This window comes from Strix aluco, chromosome 5 (genome assembly GCF_031877795.1).
Source record: "Strix aluco isolate bStrAlu1 chromosome 5, bStrAlu1.hap1, whole genome shotgun sequence".
Classification (NCBI taxonomy): Eukaryota; Metazoa; Chordata; class Aves; order Strigiformes; family Strigidae; genus Strix; species Strix aluco.
In genome coordinates, this window is record NC_133935.1 from 73,452,114 (window position 1) to 73,470,473 (window position 18,360).

The 18,360-nt window shown below is 37.2% G+C and overlaps 1 protein-coding gene across 2 annotated transcripts in view; it reads right to left on the minus strand.

Moving 5' to 3' along the window:
- Positions 1-826: 826 nt before the first annotated feature.
- PRKAR2B (protein kinase cAMP-dependent type II regulatory subunit beta) overlaps positions 827-18,360 on the minus strand; it is a 92,770-nt gene continuing 75,236 nt past the window's right edge. Inside the window, exons 5-12 of one of the 2 annotated variants that reach the window (XR_012623652.1) lie at positions 9,338-9,444; positions 7,653-7,806; positions 6,287-6,388; positions 5,608-5,682; positions 4,795-4,860; positions 4,488-4,626; positions 2,806-2,989; positions 827-1,136 (exon numbers count right to left, since the gene is read on the minus strand). Coding sequence is in view for 1 of the 2 variants with exons in the window: in XM_074827795.1 (XP_074683896.1) it covers positions 2,856-2,989; positions 4,488-4,626; positions 4,795-4,860; positions 5,608-5,682; positions 6,287-6,388; positions 7,653-7,806; positions 9,338-9,444 (777 nt within the window). In the remaining variant the exon portion in view is untranslated. Of the gene's footprint in view, positions 2,990-4,487; positions 4,627-4,794; positions 4,861-5,607; positions 5,683-6,286; positions 6,389-7,652; positions 7,807-9,337; positions 9,445-18,360 lie in introns of both variants that reach the window. The other variant, XM_074827795.1, reaches the window with a different exon arrangement.

Below are 18,360 nucleotides of genomic sequence, written 5' to 3' on the forward strand. Positions count from 1 at the left end.
AGAACTTAAGCATCTGTCAAATTCATTTAAATCATCTGAAAATTATAAATCTATGGTGAGGTTGGGGAGAGAGGAGAAAAACAAACATGTCTGTGCCAAGTAATTGCCAAAGTCCCATTCCTTTAGTGACCTGACTACAAACAAGGATGATAAAAATCTTTAATAACAGAAGCCTCAGGTAATCTAAGTATGGACACAGTCTAATCAGGTAAACATGATATAGTATTGTTTAAAATTATGAGAACTATCTACCTTTTTTCGAAAGGTCATTAAAAATCAGTGACTTGGTATGATTTCCTTCTTAGGATGAACATTTGCCATATTTATGACACAAAGACTGGCGTGTTTGAAGTGTACATATGAATAGATGCAGGATAAATCTCAAGTGCTGACTGATGAAGGATATAATGATTTGAATGAAACTTACAAAGCGATAATTTATTACTGTTGGTTAAACCCCCCTGAATTCACCAACAAAGAAATTCAGCAATCATCCAGTCCCCAAGAGCAACACAGTAAAAATACTGCAACATGAAGCTGTACTTTGGGACTCAGAAAATCCAGAGTCTCTGATTATCTTAAATTTGTCACTCCACAGCTTTTTTCCAGCTATAAACTACAAGCAAATCATCAAATACAAAGTAGCTATGACAATTCCCACACCAACATGTTGTCTGTGCTGAGTAGACAGAGCATCTGCATAACATCATTTATGAAAATCAACATGAAAGTGTTAATTATGAATGTTTTACTAAGTGAATATAAATAGGTCACTTGTAACTTTATGATAATGCAATTAAAACACAAAAATATCAATAAACATAGGTTTTTATATATAAAAGTGTTGTTTATTGTAAGGAAACTTTAAATATAACCAACAATATTGAAAATATCGTGACTGGCATTTATGGCCTTGATTGTAGTTTACTGCCGTACAAGTAATTTCTAGCATTTTTCTTAATCACATCAAGCTAGTGCAAAATATAGGTAGCTTTTAGAGATTAAGCATACAGAATGACAAGAGTGTAGATTTTGGTTACCTGATATTTCCTTCTAGTATAACAGGCTTCTCTTTTTTCCATAAATCAAAAGTACAAAGGCAAGTTATCATATGTGCAATTATTCATACCAGGTTTCTAGGTTAAAAAAAAAAAGAAATTTGTAAATTTTGTCCAGATCGTATTTTGTTAGGAATCTGACTTATAATTTATACCATACTGTATGATATAAATTATATATTGTTATCATATTATATAATCATAATTTCATATACAGGTATGATTATATAAATTGTCAGAACATATCACTAACTATAGGATAATAATTACATCAACATACACAAATATATGGCATTAGAAAAGTCATTATCTAAGAAGGAAAGATGTTCTAATTCAGGTGTTTGGGACAGGGCATAAGCAGCCTTCCTACAACTCTTGTAGTATCATTTTGGCAGAACTACTGCCAATTACCATTATGTGCACTAACTTTCCATGTACATCAACAGATAGGTCAGTAAGCAGTATTAAAATTGGACTGTGCCTGAAATTTCCAGTCACAGACCCTTGTAAGCAATGAGTCCTGTGCTCCTAATTAAGATGATATTCTCTCTCCTCAGTCTCAGAAGGTATCCCATGCTATTATGACTAAAAAGATATTATTTTTTGGTGACCTACAGGTTTTTGAAAGCAGGACATGTTAGCTTTATCAATTACATACTTTCCAGACTTGTGCAAAGCTTTTGAAGTATTGATCTTTTAAATTAAAAATATTTTTTTTACTTCCTTATAAGGATTTTTCAAGGACAAGCTTAGTTTAGCATGGCTTTTGATATCAACCACTTCAGTAATTGAATCTGGTCTTTGATAGCTAAGATTAGACTGCAAGAAGAGAGATATACAGAGATCATTTCATTTGAAATAGGTAAAATATTTAACAGATAAAAAAATCTAAAAAAAAAAAATTTAACTAGATAGAGAAGACAAAATGCATAAATATAAAACAAGGAAGAAGGAAAACAATAGAGGTTATGTATGATTAGGTAGAACATGACAATGACCTTTGCCTTTGCTTTTAAAGCATTAAGGTTAATTTGTCAGCTGTCCTCACTCTAGACTGTACAGAATACATGTAACTAATAAAAAATGCAATTTATTGCAAAAATATACAAGTCCTCTAAATTGCATAAGATATTACAATGTCGTGCTGAAACATGACATATTAAACGAAGAGGACTTTAAAACAAATTACAAAATGTTAAAAATCAGATTTGGGTCATGAGCGTTACACAAAATGCATTGTCATGCTTTATCTTACGATTAGTCTTGTGATTCACTACATCTGTGATAAATGCAACATAAAATCATGACAACTGTAATAGTCAGAAAGTAATATCTACTGTATATCTTCTGTATTAATACATATAAACACTTTGTGTGCACTAATACTTTCAACATATCACATTCAAACTAACAGTCTTTCCAGAAAAGTTGTAACCTTTTTGAAGAACAGAAGCTGGTTTAACAAGTTCATCGCATGTGGATTTTCTGAAATCTACTCTTTAAGGAAATGCTGTGTTAAAGGACTTGATTTTCAAAGGTGCTGTGCTACTACAGGTCATCTTAATGCCGGATGGAACCATCAGTGCTAAGCACTTTCAAAAATCAAGTCCACAATTTATTAAATTCCTGTTTTGTTTACTAGTATTTCCACTGTAATAAGTCAAAAAAATACCCCCAAACCCGCTCTTAAAATCACAGAAAATGCTTGGCATCTATAGGAAGAGAGACAATTTCTCAGTGGACTAACCACTACTGTGCTATATTCTCATAACAGATCTTGTCGCTCCAATGTTTAGCTCATGCACTGGGATCGGCAATGTCCATGTTTGTTCCAAACAGAGCAACTAGCTGCTCTTCATAGTTTGCAATGTTTCTTTTCAGAATTTCCATACAAGGTCCCAAAAGCCTTTCAAATGCCTGCACATCCATAACTAAGATAAAAAGGGAGAGAAAGAGAAAGAATATAACATGCTCGTCAGTTGCAGACACTAATCTTGGTGTTTGTGACATTCCAATGTAAAATTTTAAAGGATAACAGGACAGATACTACTGAGGCATATACTTTGCACAGAAGAAAACCACTTACCATAGCAAAGTCAAGATCAACCAACACATTGCTGTCTTGAAACTTCATAAATAAACTTAGAATTTGCCGCATTTCTTATTTTGAAAGTATTTTCATATTCAGATTTATGTCACCCAAGAGCTGCTGAAGAAGTCTAGAGGGGCCTGGATTCCTCCACAGAATAACAGTTTTAAGACCCTTGAGACTTAAAAAAACCCACATCCTTTGCAGATGTTGTTGGCTGTATTTGAGGTCTAACTTAGCATATTTCCTTGCTATTTTTACTTGCTTCCACCCAGTGTAAATTGTAATAGATACTTATTTTCCAGCAAATGTACGAAAAGTTGGAGACAGTAATTCACATGCAATGTCAATGCGTAGCCAACCAGAATATTCTCTTTACCTGATCACATAATGTTATTGTCTATAGTTCTAGCCGATAGGCCAGGGAAACTTCATACTTTAACCAGCTTCCAACCTGGTGGCCTGCAGTCTCTTGGCTCCTGAGAAAAGTTCAAGACCTCTGCTATTTGGAAAGTGCCAGAGATCTTAGTGACTCACCCATATTGGGTAACGACACACTTCCTCAACACTGCCTCTTATAATTTCCTCTCTGTCATCTTTGATCTTTATTGCCTGATCATCTTTGTGTGTCTGGATATAAGGATTTTAAAAAATAATACCTTTATAAGTAAGTGGGAAACTTTTTGGTTACTGGTTTGGCAATCAAACTGTCATTCAGGAATGCCAAATCAGTCTTTGGAGTTTACTGTTTTCCCATAGTTAGATGCAAATATTTAGGAGCTAAACATCAGATCATGAAAAGCAATAGATGCAAAAGATTGGCTATGAGCACAACTCCTATGGTCTTTGCTTTTCCTGTGCCTGAGACTACAGTGTGACAGAATTAATAAATTAACAGCTGGTGAAGACAAAGAATTTGTTAAAGCTTAAGTCATGGTGATAAAACGGGACAGAATTTTTACCAGATATTTCTTGGATGAGAGTCAGTCTACTAAGAAAAGAAATACTTTATCTTTCTGCAGAGTACTAGACATTTATTCGATAGCTATTCGATGGTTTGCAGCAATACTCTCTGTACTGTCCAGAAGCAATTTTTACTTCCACGCAATCAAAGAAACATTGGAGAATTTGTGTTTAAAACCAGTTATCAATTGCGAACATTTTTTGCAGATAAATAATGTAAATAGGAATGCACAGTAATAGATGATGTACTTAAACAGTCTTACTTGGTTAAATGTAATTAAATCTTATATTCTGGAGAAAGACAGAGTTCACAAGAAAAACAACCAGATAGATTATGTATCATTTTATATTAGATATAAAATATTATTGAACAATACCTAAACATTTGACAGTGCCAAGAGCAAATGCAGAAGCGGCTCGTGGTTTGTTAGTTACAAGAGCAAGTTCTCCAAAATACTGTCCTCTTGAGCATCGAGCTATTTCAACTGCTCCATTCTCTTCTACATCTTGTTTACCCTGAAATATCAGGTTAAAAAAGAAAGAGAAAGGAAGAGAGAATAAGAGATTTGCTGAACTCAGGATTGCATAAGCAAAATTAGTAACAATGGTAGTATTACTGTTTAACACTTAGAATACATCAAGATTTAAAAAAAAAAAAAATTTCTGTGTTTTGAGGATGTTTACCTTTCGTGTCATTATAATCCTTACTTCTCCAGATTCCACAATGAAGAAAGAATCAGCCAAGTCACCCTGTAAAAGAAAAAAATAAAATCAGTACAGGAAACATGAAATTTCCTTTTTAGTTTCATGGTAACATTAAAATATTTGCAGCCAGTGTCTTGAAGCTCATTTTTTTGATACCTGTGGCAGAAGAAATCCCTTTTAATGTGAAAACCATACTCCAGGCACATAATCAAAACATCTATACAGAACTGACAGCAAGGCCTCTTCATGAAAAGACATAGCTGACTGCCTTATACAAAAAGCAGAGAAAAACAATGTTATGGAAGATTTTAGGATCCTTACTCCTGTTTCTCCACCTTTGTATTCCTTCCAAATTACTTCACTTACAGAGTTTTCAGTATAAAAAGTCTCCAAGGGCTAGCTGACATCCAGTAATAATTCTGGGGCAAGACAAACTCAGTTGCCTACCCAGAAGAGTTTACTTCTGCATTCTTATTCAAAAGATTATCATATTTTAACAACAAAACCAAGGTTAAGTCTTCAGTGCTCCTTGTTGGAAGCAAACATTCTTTTATGTAGTTTGAATTTCTGAGTATACTAAAAATGTTGACTCCTTCATTCATATTTTTCAAAGTATTGTAAGTGAAAAACTAGCTTCTGAAACAAAATAATCACCTCTCTTAGATGCAAGATTCATTGTTTTTGTTTCATCTGAGAAAGAAAAACATAGTTTAAAAGTATGTATTGTAAATAGATAACATGATAATTGTTACCTGTTGGAAAAGACAAACTGAAACTAGAAATAAACTGTACCTGAGCAATGATTTGTTCTCCATCTTTGTACACTTTGGTGCCAATCACATCAACCACTTTTAAACGCTCAGATACCTTCATTTAAAAAAAGAAAATGTGAGAAATATTTGGTTAACATTACAATATTATATTTAGAAAGTCCTTTCATATTTCATGAATCTTTGCACAGAATAGTATAGAGTAGAAAATAGTATCTTTATTTTCCTGTTTTGATAATCATTTAAAAAAAAAGAACTCCTGAATAGTGTTCCAGAGGGTATATTATAGTCTTAACAGCTAGATATTTTGACAGACCTTCCATTTTTGTAAGACGTCTATATATCCCAAGTCTTCAAAAATTATTTTCAGAAAAGCATGCATATAAATATATAACTGTTAAATGAAAATATTCTGAAATTTCCTAAGGAGTTGTTTAATTTGTTTGGCTAATATCTAGTAAAATTAAGCTTAAGAAAACGAAGGTAAAGGTAAAAAAATAGTTTTTAAAAAAATACAATATTAACAATAGTTCTATATCCTGAAAATTTAGAAATAACAAAAATATGGTCTTTCTTCAAAACAAAAGTATGCAAAATTTTATTGTGGAAAAAATTTGAATTCCAAATTTAAGCTGTGCAAAAGCAGAATCTTATCAGGTACCTCTGATACAGCCATTAAAATAATGCAATAGAAATCTTACTTCTAAAGATTTAAGGAATGGCAATGACTCAATAAAATTTTCATACATTCTTCTCTTTTTGGCATTATTTTTTACAATGATTCTTCGGAATGTTACCCTGTCCTGTAAACACAAAATGAGAAAGAGTTTATTAACTGAAAATATGTCTGTGGTAGAAGATACTTCAGAAATGTCTGAATATGTTAAAATTAACAAGTTTTAGTCACTCAGTGTATCTGTCAAACTAGCTGGATAGTCTCTCCATACAGTCAGTTGAGAAAGATTCCTCTAGAGGTCAATCAAGAGCTCCTAAAGTTAAGCTCCTGATATGATTCATGTTGTGAAAAGCGGGCAGAGAATACATACAGAGTTCACATACAGGGGGGTAGACAGTTTACCCTAAACAGGCTGGCTACACAATGAACGCTGAGTGGGTAATTTAAGATCTTTAAGAAATCCTCAATATTTTATTTACAAAGTTTATTCATTACCCTGAGGTCTCATACATATTGATATGTACTCAAAGAGGTTTTTGTATTATTGTACAAACAAAACCAAAATACATGGATCTGGGCCTTAGGTCGCAGTCCACTTTCTGCTGTTTCAGCAGAACAAGATTCATTGCTGCCCTAAACAGCCAACTGGACATTCCTTAGCATTTGGCAATCCAAGTGAAGCAGACAGATGGAAAAACTACACGTATGCAGTTTTCTTCTCTTAACATCATATGACTGTGTCCTGGTGACAGACAGAGGCGAAATGCTTTGCAAGCCTTCACTGCTACAGGTGGGACTTGGGGCCAATACAACCCAATCCAATTTAAAGCCATTCCTCTAGTGTCCTAAACTCTGCCATGATCCCAAAGTCATAGATTAAGTTGGTACAAAACCATGCATTTCACTTCTACAGGAAAATGTTATTGTTGGGATCAGTCATTAGATTGATATGTACATCTTGAAGAAGATGGCTATCCCAGTTTTACTCTTTTGATAAATTATATTACTGTTGCCAAAGATCCAGATAGCATAACACTGATAAATAATCTTATATTTGAATTTAACTCTGGAACCAAAGGCATTTCCTATCAAGATGAGCAAAAGCATTTTATATATGTGTCTTAAGTAATTGTCAAGTGGTTTGCAACTTGGAAAATTATCATTAAAATAGAATAAAACAAAAAGATTTTTTAAAAACTCAGTGTTTTCTTAAACCTCAGGTTTCCTTCTGCAGATTCTGGAAAAAGACACTATTGTGTTGGGAGTTCTCAATTTTTAAAATTAAACTTTCTGCAATTATAATTCATTTTTTAAATGCTGATATAGCATACCACTGCGATTTACATAAAGTATTTAAAACAAGTAATATCTTAAAACAATATTTCACTTACCAAACCCCAGATGGCACCAGGAGAGGTAGCTATAATTGTAGCTGCTCTGGGTGTATTGTACATTAAGGCCAACTCACCAAAACTTCCTCGGTTATCATAGGTTCCAACACACCTCCCAACACCGTCGCATTTTACGTAAATATCATATGTACCTCTGTTAATAAAATATATAAACACAGTGAGTAGAACTGAGTCCTCATCTTTGCTAAGCAGCCTCTCAGTATGTTTTCTTTATAGCATGAATTCCGAAGAGAAAGCATTTGAAACATACATTTGCTTGTTTATTAAACATCTTGCAGACATCTCAATTACTTCCATAAATAATAAAAGTAGTTCCTTTTTAAAGGGAAGGATATGGTTATTAGTTTTTACATTAACACAGTTTAAAGATAGACTGGATGTAAAGTGATCTATTGATCACCAGAACTAATCAAAAATTAAGATCTAACTTAGTATCTGCTTCTTAATTTCATTTTAAACACATTAAATACAAATATAACAAGTCTTTGCAAAAATTGCTATGATATGATCACAGAAATAATAATACAAGTTATTTAACATTTCTATTTTAAAGCAGTAATTTATAATGTAATAAATAGAGGAGATGCAGAAAACAAAAGAATGTATATGAAAAGCAACATAAGATGATAAAATAGAGATATATATTTATGTAATATGTTGTGGATTTCTTTGCCCCATCATTAAATTAGTAATTTTTTGGCTTTGGGAATGTAGTAAAATCTGGTATATTTTAAAACATGACATAGCCATTCCCATTGATGCTGAGCCATTATTTTGTTCAGCACTGAGTATTTGTATGGTACGTGTTGATAAACCATGTGAATGTAATGCAAAAATCTGTACAATGATTTCATTGATAAGGGGCTTAGACGTGATTCACTGCACCTAAAAACTGCAAGGCTGACAGAATACTGTGAAGTCCCCGCAGCTTTTTGGATAAGAGATGACAAACTGTAACCTCACAAAGCTGAAAAACATTGACTCTTCAGAAAAGAATCCTGACATACTTCTACAATCTTCTGACTGAATATTTCAGTTGGAAGGGACGTACAATGGTCATCTAGTCCAACTGCCTGACCACTTCAGGGCTAACCAAAAGCTAAAGCGTGTTATTAAGGGCATTATCCAAATGCCTTTGAAACACTGACAGGATTGGGGCATCAACCACCTCTCTAGGAAGGCTTTTCCAGTGTTTGACCACATTTTGATAAAGAAATGCTTCATACCGTCCAGACTAAACCTCCCCTGGTGCAGCTTTAAACCATTCCCATTTGTTCTCTCACTGGATACCACGGACAAAAGCTCAGCACCTCCCTCTCCACTTCCCCTCCTCAGGAAGCTGTAGAGAGCAATGAGGTCACTCCTCAGCCTCCTTTTCTCCAAACTAGACAAGCCCAAAGTCCTTAGTCACTCATCATAGGACATGCCTTTGGGATCTAGCAATACATAAAGAGGACAGGGGCACATTTCCATATGAAAAATCTGCCTCATTTCAAAAACCACTCTCTGTAGCTCAGACAGAGCTGTACTAGTTCACATGTGTTGTTTTTTCTTTCTCCCATGCAAACATATGTAAGAGCTAAATAGAAGTATGTAGAGAAATAGATTTTTCTCAATGGACTTTTGCATAATACTTTGTGCTATAATAAGACATAGCAATTCACCTATCGATGACGTAGAAGTTGTCACCATCATCCCCTTGATCAATGACATGTTCCCCTCCTTCAACCAGCTTTTCAAACATTGCATCTAACACCTGAGACATCTGTTCCTATTTAAAAGAACACAGACAAAGACAAGAAATTATAATCTGCTTTTAAAATTTTACTCTTCAATTTAACTGTCCAGCCTCCCAATATGCAGATAAAAAATGTTCATGGATGGAAAATATTCATGCGACAGAAACGCATGGACGAATCAGAAAGACAATTTTATTTAGTGTTCAGTGTTAGCTTTTTCCTCTTCCAGTGCTCAGAGCCCAGCTTCCCTTCTTGTCCCTGCCAATAACATAGATCTTGTCTGCAATATAAATTGCTCATAAGCATCTGAAGATAGAATCTCACGCTTCACAATTGCGTGACATTATACAGTTAAAAGAAAAAAAATGTATCCCTTATTACAAAAAATACACTTACCTGTTTTTGTCTTTAGAACAGAATTTAAAGTTTCAAAGTGATTATAAAGTATTTCGAAAATCTAAATTATACAATGCCAGCACAATGGTGGGATAGATGTAACCATAAAGGTCTGCAGTGCTTTGATTAAGATAATGCTGGACTCATTGGGAAGTAGGAATTTACACACAGCTATAAAACTACTTTGTTAATTTGAATGGAATACAAATGTTTAGAGAGAAATATTAACAGACTAACAAAATATCATCATCTGAGTTATGACTGTCTAGTAACAAAACCAAATCAGTAATTACATAATTTGTCTTGTTTGGTGTAAATCTGCTAAAATGTAACCATTCACATCTAAAAAACCCAAACACAGCTCATTGTGGATTAACAATATGAGTTTTAAAGATAACTTAATAATTTAAATTTTATTTTCAGTCTATCCAGCAATATGCCTAAAATTCTGATAATAAATACAAAATTATCCTCTACTTTTTGAAACTTATTAAGTACGTATCATCCTGTAACAAGCAGATTCTAGTGACAATCATGCTAGAGAAATGCCTGTAGATTTAGATCCCACGCATTTTACAATGGTTCAATTCACAGCATTTCCAGCCATCAAAAGATGGCATTTACTTTTCCAAAGAAGACCAGCCTAAGCCAGTCCTCGAGAGTCCTTCTGCAGCCCACAGAGATAACCATACTAGATAGTTCAGAATCATTCTCTAGAGATTCCCCTTTCTTTCCTCTTATGATAGAGAGATCTACTGTAACTCACAGACACTTAATTTTTAGACAGATAAAATTAGGTGGAATGAATTCCACCCTTATTCTGTTGAATTTCTTCACTTACTCAAAGCTTTTAAAAATATCAGCAGTACCATGTTATCCAAGCCTTTTTAAAAAATGGAAGCTAAATACAATTTTATTTCACAGAGTTCACTGTGTGTGGGCACAAAGAACAACAGAATGGCAGCATCCATCCTCAGTACAGCTGATCATCATAAATTACAGTAAGACATCATGCAGCCTACCTAGGCCAGCAAGGAATCATTTAACTATGTCTCTATTTAGTACCTTTTTTAGTATGGACAGGTATGTATTTGCAAAAAGAAGGATCATTTTACTATCAGTGAATGGGTTGTACTTCATTTCAGAGAATGAGAAAAGTGTGTGCGTGCCATTGGGAGAGACCGAAAAGTTGGTACAGGAGTTGCATTTTAAAAACTTTCATGCTTAAATTGATAGGTAATATTACTTCAGTCTTTTCAGTTCTCCCTATGTAAACTAAAAGGAACTCCTACAGAATCTGCAAAACTGACCTAATGTCAGTTAGTTGTCTAAAGCATTTGAAGCAACAGACAAGTGAATAACTATGCCATAGTTACAGTCATCATCACTGTCTCAATCACCCTTGCTTTCAAGTGTGGATTTAACTGCTGGGAAGCAGGACTGCAAAGGAGCATTAGCTCCTTTATCAGCATCAGCCAGCATGATATATCCTCTCATATCACCTAAAGTGGAGATGATGTGGGTTTTTTCCCCTCTCTTACTTAGACCAAGATGGTACTACCCTAGTTTTATACCAACTTAAATGAACTGTGCTAGGAAAGTACTTTTGCATATTTAGATCAGTCAGAATCAGAGACTACAACTAAGAAGTACAAACTCAACAGGACCAGGGGATGGACTCAGGCACTGACATGGTATGGTCTGGGCTGGTTTGCTCTTGGTGCAATTGTCAGCACAGCTGGTACAGTTTTGGCTTGTGCCAACTATCACTCCTACTGACAAGCCCTCGTCATGGCTTGGAAGAATGCTTGAGCCAGGGCTTCTTCCCAGTAAACACAAAACCACCCTGGTTAGTTGCTTGGTTTAGTGGGGTTAGGAGGAGAGGAAGGTGCAAGAGAGTTTAGCTGTACATACGTATGTCATACTGCACTGCATGGCCTCAGGGACAGAGAACGTTTTATGATCTAGTTTGTTGTTACCAACTACTGAACTGAATAAAGGTGACAAGAATGGAAAATTTCAAAATAATCTACTGCAGTCAGTCAAACTCTGCCTTTAGGCATCCTTCTTAATCTTCTGACAAACAAAATCTGTATTTCTAGTCAATCAAACGATATTTTTCCCTGTAATTAAAGCCTTCAAAATACTGAACTAAGAAAACATTTAATATGAAGGCCACGTGACTGTGACTGTGATAACTAGTAAAAAACAGTTAGCAGATATTCTTACCTCTTTAGTCCCAAAACGTGTAAATCAACTCCACAACCTCCCTGGGCAACCTGTTCCAGCATTTGACCACCCTCACAGTAAAAAAGGTTTTTCTTAAACAGATTTTTTTTCTATTTCAGCTTGTGTGTTGTGCCTTATGCTGTCACAGCACCACTTGAGAGCAAGGCTGGTCAACAGATTGCTGCCTCCATCTGCTGTAGAAAGGCACTCTTGTCTCTTTGGTGGACCCTTAAAAGATGCTGTCAAGCTCCTGTTTATCCTGCCTGATGCTATGCAGTCCTTCTCAGTCCTTCTGCAGTTCCTGCAGCTGGCAACTCTGACCACAGCACATATCCCATAGGTGAAGCCACCATTGCCCCCCAGCCTTCAGGAGACACACCTGCCACTCCCAGCAGCCTGAGACAAAGATGGTCACATTGTACCTCTGGATCTGGGTTTAAACCTCTAGATGTGCTATGGTTGGCTGGTCCAGCTGGTGCTGGGAAGCACTCCCTGTGGCCCATCATCACTGTCATTGCACCAACGCTAGCAGTCTCACACTGTCTTGCACAGTTTCCAGTTCCCCTTCAAACTCCCATCTGCTTAAACTACCTCAACTACAAAGTCTCTGCTAGTTTGTCCTCTTTGCTGTGCTCCTGTGAGCTCTCACTCCTCAACAGCAGCTACACAGATGCTCTTCATCAACATTTCACTAGGAATCTGATGCTCCCTCACAGTCTTCATGTGCTAAGTATTCTAAACACTACACACTCGTGACAAAAAGTTGCTCCCTCTCCCCCCCTTTGTCCCATGGTAGCCACATGAACCTTTAGCATAGAAGCAGAACTTTAATGTCAAAAAATACCTCTGGTACTTATGATGGTGCCTATGAACAGCATAGCACCTAAGCAGAGGTTTTATGAATCACTCTGTTACAGGTTAGGAAATATTTTACTGTGCCTAAAATGCAACTCGGATACCAGGTACCTTTATGAATCTTGGCCTGTGATGATACCCATGCATAGGTAAGATGTGTGTAAGCTTGATGTATTGCCATTTCATATATGAAATGTACAAAATTTTGTGCATGTTTACAATCAGTTCCAAACAAAAGACATTATATGAGATACAGAAGAATAAAGCCCCAGACAAGAATGATAACTGCTTTACCAAGGGCAACCCCCTGGAACAGTGTCTGATTCCATCCTTTTTGCCAGGTCAAGTGAAAAACTGCAAATAATCACTCACAACTCTCCTAACGTATTCTTTGTATCACATAAAGTACCATCCTGAAGATGCACGTTGCATTATTTGAAAACAGTATGTTAGCCTCAATTTCTTTCAAATCAACAAATCAAACATGGCAATTACACCTGAAGACAATTCCTTGGAAAAAAAAAAACAGTTAGATAATGGACACTGAATATAATTAAAACTGCATTTTATTTAGTATACATTTCACACAGATTAAAAATCCAGTCACTTGTCTGTTCTTGCAAGACAGCTTTTGATTCATTCAGGAGAGCTGGTAGACCATTACATGCCCTTCTCAAATGCCAATAGCTCTTTTTACTGCCAGACTACCAAGTGATTTGCTACCACTGTGCCAGGTATGTGTTGTCTTAATATCAATTTATAGATTTACTGTGAGCTATTTTGTAAAGGAAAAAGAACAAAGTTCTCCATACTTAACTCAACCACTCAAACACTGGGGCTTCCAAGAAGCATCAATGTTTAAATTGCTGATACAAATGTTTGTTTTTTGACAAAGTGCTACCCATTCTGAATCAATGAAGGCACTGTAGATAAAACGGAAAGTAGGACACAATCGTCACTGGAAGCCATGACAATGACAAATATAAAAAGTAACTTCTGAAAAATGTCCTTCCCCACTATGTAAGAAAAGGTATTCAGGAGATAGAAGGCACAGCTACATTTCTACGATTAAATGATGCGACTTCTAACAAAACCCAAGACAATCTTAATCTGGCATTTGACAGGAGCTGGTAAACTCTAGCTATTAAGACAGATGCAGTAAATCCCAAAAGTATTGCATAGTGTGTTGGGATTATATATGCTTTGGGAATCCCCCAAAAGAAGGATGAGGGTGCTGCTGGAGTGCTCCCTGGTAGACAGGAAATCTCAGTTAATTCCCCTTTTAGATCCAAGACATCTGCACAATCTAAGCAGGCATGAGATTGCCTCGCACTTCAGTACAATAGTAGTAACAAGACTTGCCTATCTCATATGACTTGTAAAAATTATAATGTTCTGAAACACAACCATAAGACTATCATATGAACAAAGTGAATCCACAGTTGTTCTATTGCCCCTGAGTTCATCAACCACTTTATTCTTTATCTCTACAACCATTTTACCAAACTGAGCCCAAGTTGGCCACCTTATCCTCATTTTGAGCAATATGAAATACCAACAAATTAATGCTCAGCATAGTATTAAGAAGGTAATGAAGCAGACAGAATACTAGAACAGAAAGGGGGGCAGGGGGCGGGGAGGGGCAAAAAAGAGCAAGAAAAAGTTATCAAAACATAGGCGAGGAAACCATGGGAAGAAAAGGAGTTCTTAATCAACAAGTCAGGACCTTGGGGAGGAAGACTAAATTACAGAATTCTTGTCTACAGCTCTCCACATTTGTTTTTCAGAACAAAACCATGTACATATACTCCCTTAGAACTCTGATATGTTACCAGCACTGATCCAATTCAAAATGTTTAGCTCCATTGTGTAATGCCCACTTGTAAACTAATCAAAAGGCATTTATTTCTTCACTGTCAAAGAATCTAAATTGTATTTTGATGTATAATCAATATTTTCAAGCAATATTATTTTCCTTGAGAATGTACCTTAACCTTCCTCCACACAGTTATATGTTAAATTACTATTCTGCCTCTCAAATATCATGCACATGCTCATCAGTCTGGCTCAGTGACACTTTTCATATTTTGTAACTAGGCCTCTAAGCAAGTTGGCTGGTTCTTTTTACCAGTTTGCTAAAAAAAGAGCAGAAGTAATTCAGAGTTGCAAATAGTTTCCAAAATTCTTAAGCCAAATATGAAGGCACCTTCCATTGGGCAGTTGTTTTGCAGAACATCTTCAATAAATGATTCTATGATTCTATAATCAGTTAGGTTGGAAAAAACCTTTAAGATCATTGAGTCCAACCATTAACCTAACACTGAACCATGTCCCTAAGCACCACATCTACACATCTTTTAAACACCTCCAGAGATGGTGACTCAACAACTTCCCTGGGCAGCCTGTTCCAATGCTTCACAACCCTTTCAGTCAAGAAATTTTTCCTAATATCCAGTCTAAACCTCTCCTGGTTCAACTTGAGGCCATTTCCTCTCGTTCTATCGCTTGTTACTTGGGAGAGGAGACCAACACCCACCTCGCTGCAACCTCCTTTCAGGTAGCTGTAGAGGGCGATGAGGTCTCCCCTCAGCCTCCTTTTCTCTGGATGAAACAACCCCAGTTCCCTCAGCCGCTCATAAGACTTGTGCTCTAGACCCTTCACCAGCTCTGTGACCCTTCTTTGGACGCATCTTCATGTCTTTCTTGTAGTGAGGGCCCAAAACTGAAGGTGCAGCCTCACCAGTTCTGAGTACAGGGGGATGATCACCTCCCTAGTCCTGCTAGTCACACTATTTCTGATACAATAGGCAAGGTGGAGAGAATCCCTGTTTGCTGAATCTGCTGTAAGTATTAATCTTGCCTTAGGAAAAAACAGGATTAAGTGCGGTTCTATTTGCTTGGGAACCCATTAGTTTGCAAAGAACTTTGTGGCATCCAAGAGGGCAGAGTATTAACATGTCCAGGCATTCTGAGCTCACTCTTTTTTTATATATATATATATATATGTATTCCCATTAATTGCTCCAACATCTGTAGTCCTAATTCTTCACCAAAATTTTTGAGAATTTACGAGCATTATGAGAATCTTCTGTTGGTAGCACTTTTCAAGGAATGCTTTGGCCTTAATTATAAAGAAGTCCACTATTCATAAAACACAGCTGCATTATGTTTTGTTTCATCTTCCTTCAAGTTAATCAATTCTAATTGATTAATCAATATTTGTGCTCTCTTACAATAATTCCCCAGGTGCATGAGTGGCAATATGCCCAGAAATTGCTCTTGCATATTTGTGAAGAGAAAGGCTGTGAATGTTGTCTAACTTGACTTTAGTAAGGCCTTTGACACCGTTTCCCACCACATTCTCCTGGCGAAACTGGCTGCTCATGACTTGGATGGGCACACGCTTTGCTGGGTAAAAAACTGGCTGGATGGCTGGGCCCAAAGAGTTGTGGTGAATGGAGTTAAACCAGTTGGCGGCCGGTCACGAGTGGTGTCCCCCAGGGCTCGGTTTTGGGGCCACTCCTCTTTAACATCTTTATTGATGATCTAGATGAGGGGATCGAGTGCACCCTCAGTAAGTTTGCAGATGACACCAGGTTGGGTGGGAGTGTTGATCTGCTCGAGGGTAGGGAGGCTCTGCAGAGAGATCTGGACAGGCTGGAGCGATGGGCTAAGGCCAACTGTAGGAGTTTCAATAAGGCCAAATGCCGGGTGCTGCACTTGGGCCACAACAACCCCCAGCAGCGCTACAGGCTTGGGGAGGAGTGGCTGGAGAGCTGCCAGTCAGAGAGGGACCTGGGGGTGTTGATTGACAGCCAGCTGAACATGAGCCAGCAGTGTGCCCAGGTGGCCAAGAAGGCCAATGGCATCCTGGCTTGTATCAGAAATAGCGTGGCCAGCAGGGACAGGGAAGGGATCTTACCCCTGTACTCGGCACTGGTGAGGCCGCACCTCAATTACTGTGTTCAGTTTTGGGCCCCTCACTACAAAAAGGACATTGAATTACTCGAGCGTGTCCAGAGAAGGGCAATGAAGCTGGTGAAGCACATGTTGCATGAGGAACAGCTGAGGGAACTGGGGTTGTTTAGTCTGGAGAAGAGGAGGCTGAGGGGAGACCTCATCGCCCTCTACAACTACCTGAAAGGAGGTTGCAGAGAACAGGGAATGAGTCTCTTTAACGAAGTAACAAGCAATAGGACAAGAAGTAATGGCCTCAAGTTGCACCAGGGAAGGTTTAGACTGGATATTAGGAAGCATTTCTTTACAGAATGGGTTGTTAGGCATTGGAATGGGCTGCCAAGGGCAGTGGTGGAGTCCCCATCCCTGGAGGTGTTTAAGAGTCAGGTTGACATAGCGCTGAGGGATATGGTGTAGTTGAGAATGGTCAGTGTTAGGTTAATGGTTGGACTAGATGATCTTCAAGGTCTTTTCCAACCTAGATGATTCTGTGAACAATATTTATAATATATATTACCTTTTAGAAAAGAGTCAAGACCTATTTGAAATATATTCTACAAGCATTATCAGGACAAAGCTCTCCAGAATAAAATTTCCCTAAAACAGAACAGAGATCTAACACTGCCTGTGAATTTTTGCAAAAGAAAGGATTCAAACTTTAAGTGCAAGGGTGCAGCACAGCTTTGATGGTACCAGTCCCTTGAGCCACCCTGTTACTCTGATAATAGGCTCATGGGGTTTTTTAACTGCTGGCCTATGGGCCATAACAGCCAAACCAAATAGCCTGTTGTTAGTCAGCACCAGCAAAATTTCCTCTTAAAAGACAAAAACAAATGAATAACTTCTCTGAGTTGCATTGTAAAAATGAAGTATAGAAGGCTGCCCTGGCCACTAGACAAGCTGTTGCTGCTGCTATTACTTCCAATGATAAAAAAGCTATTAGGCTGAACAGAGACAAATTCCAGTAACAGCGACTTGGGGCTTATCCTCAGTAATGGCCCAAGGCATCTGGTCATCATCTTGTTTTCTCCTTGCTGGCTTATACAGAGTGAAAGTGGAGAGGAAAGAGGGCATGCAGCTTCTGATTCCACTGCCAGTAACCTCCAGCATCTGGAGCACGGAGGAGGTGTGGTAACATGCTTTGTGCATGCATGCAGAGCAAGCATCCAGGTACACCATGGCAATACTGGGAGAATAAAGTCATATTAGGATTTCTGACAATGGTGTGGCAGGCAATTGAGAGGAACAATAAATAATACTGTGGTTTAATAGGAAGAGGTTTTTCTGGGAAGAACAGGAAGAGGTGCTTTAGAAGAGGAATGAGTTAATATAACATAGGTTAGATTAACAGCATGTGGAGAGGAAAACAAAAATCTCAATGCACCTTTCTCTCTTCTAATTCACTCATCCACACAGTTCTGCTCCTGGAATTTCTCTTGATTCTTTCCTGATCTGGTATTCTAAAAAGTAGCCAAAGAGCTGCGGAAACCTCTTTCCCTCATCTTGTTGCA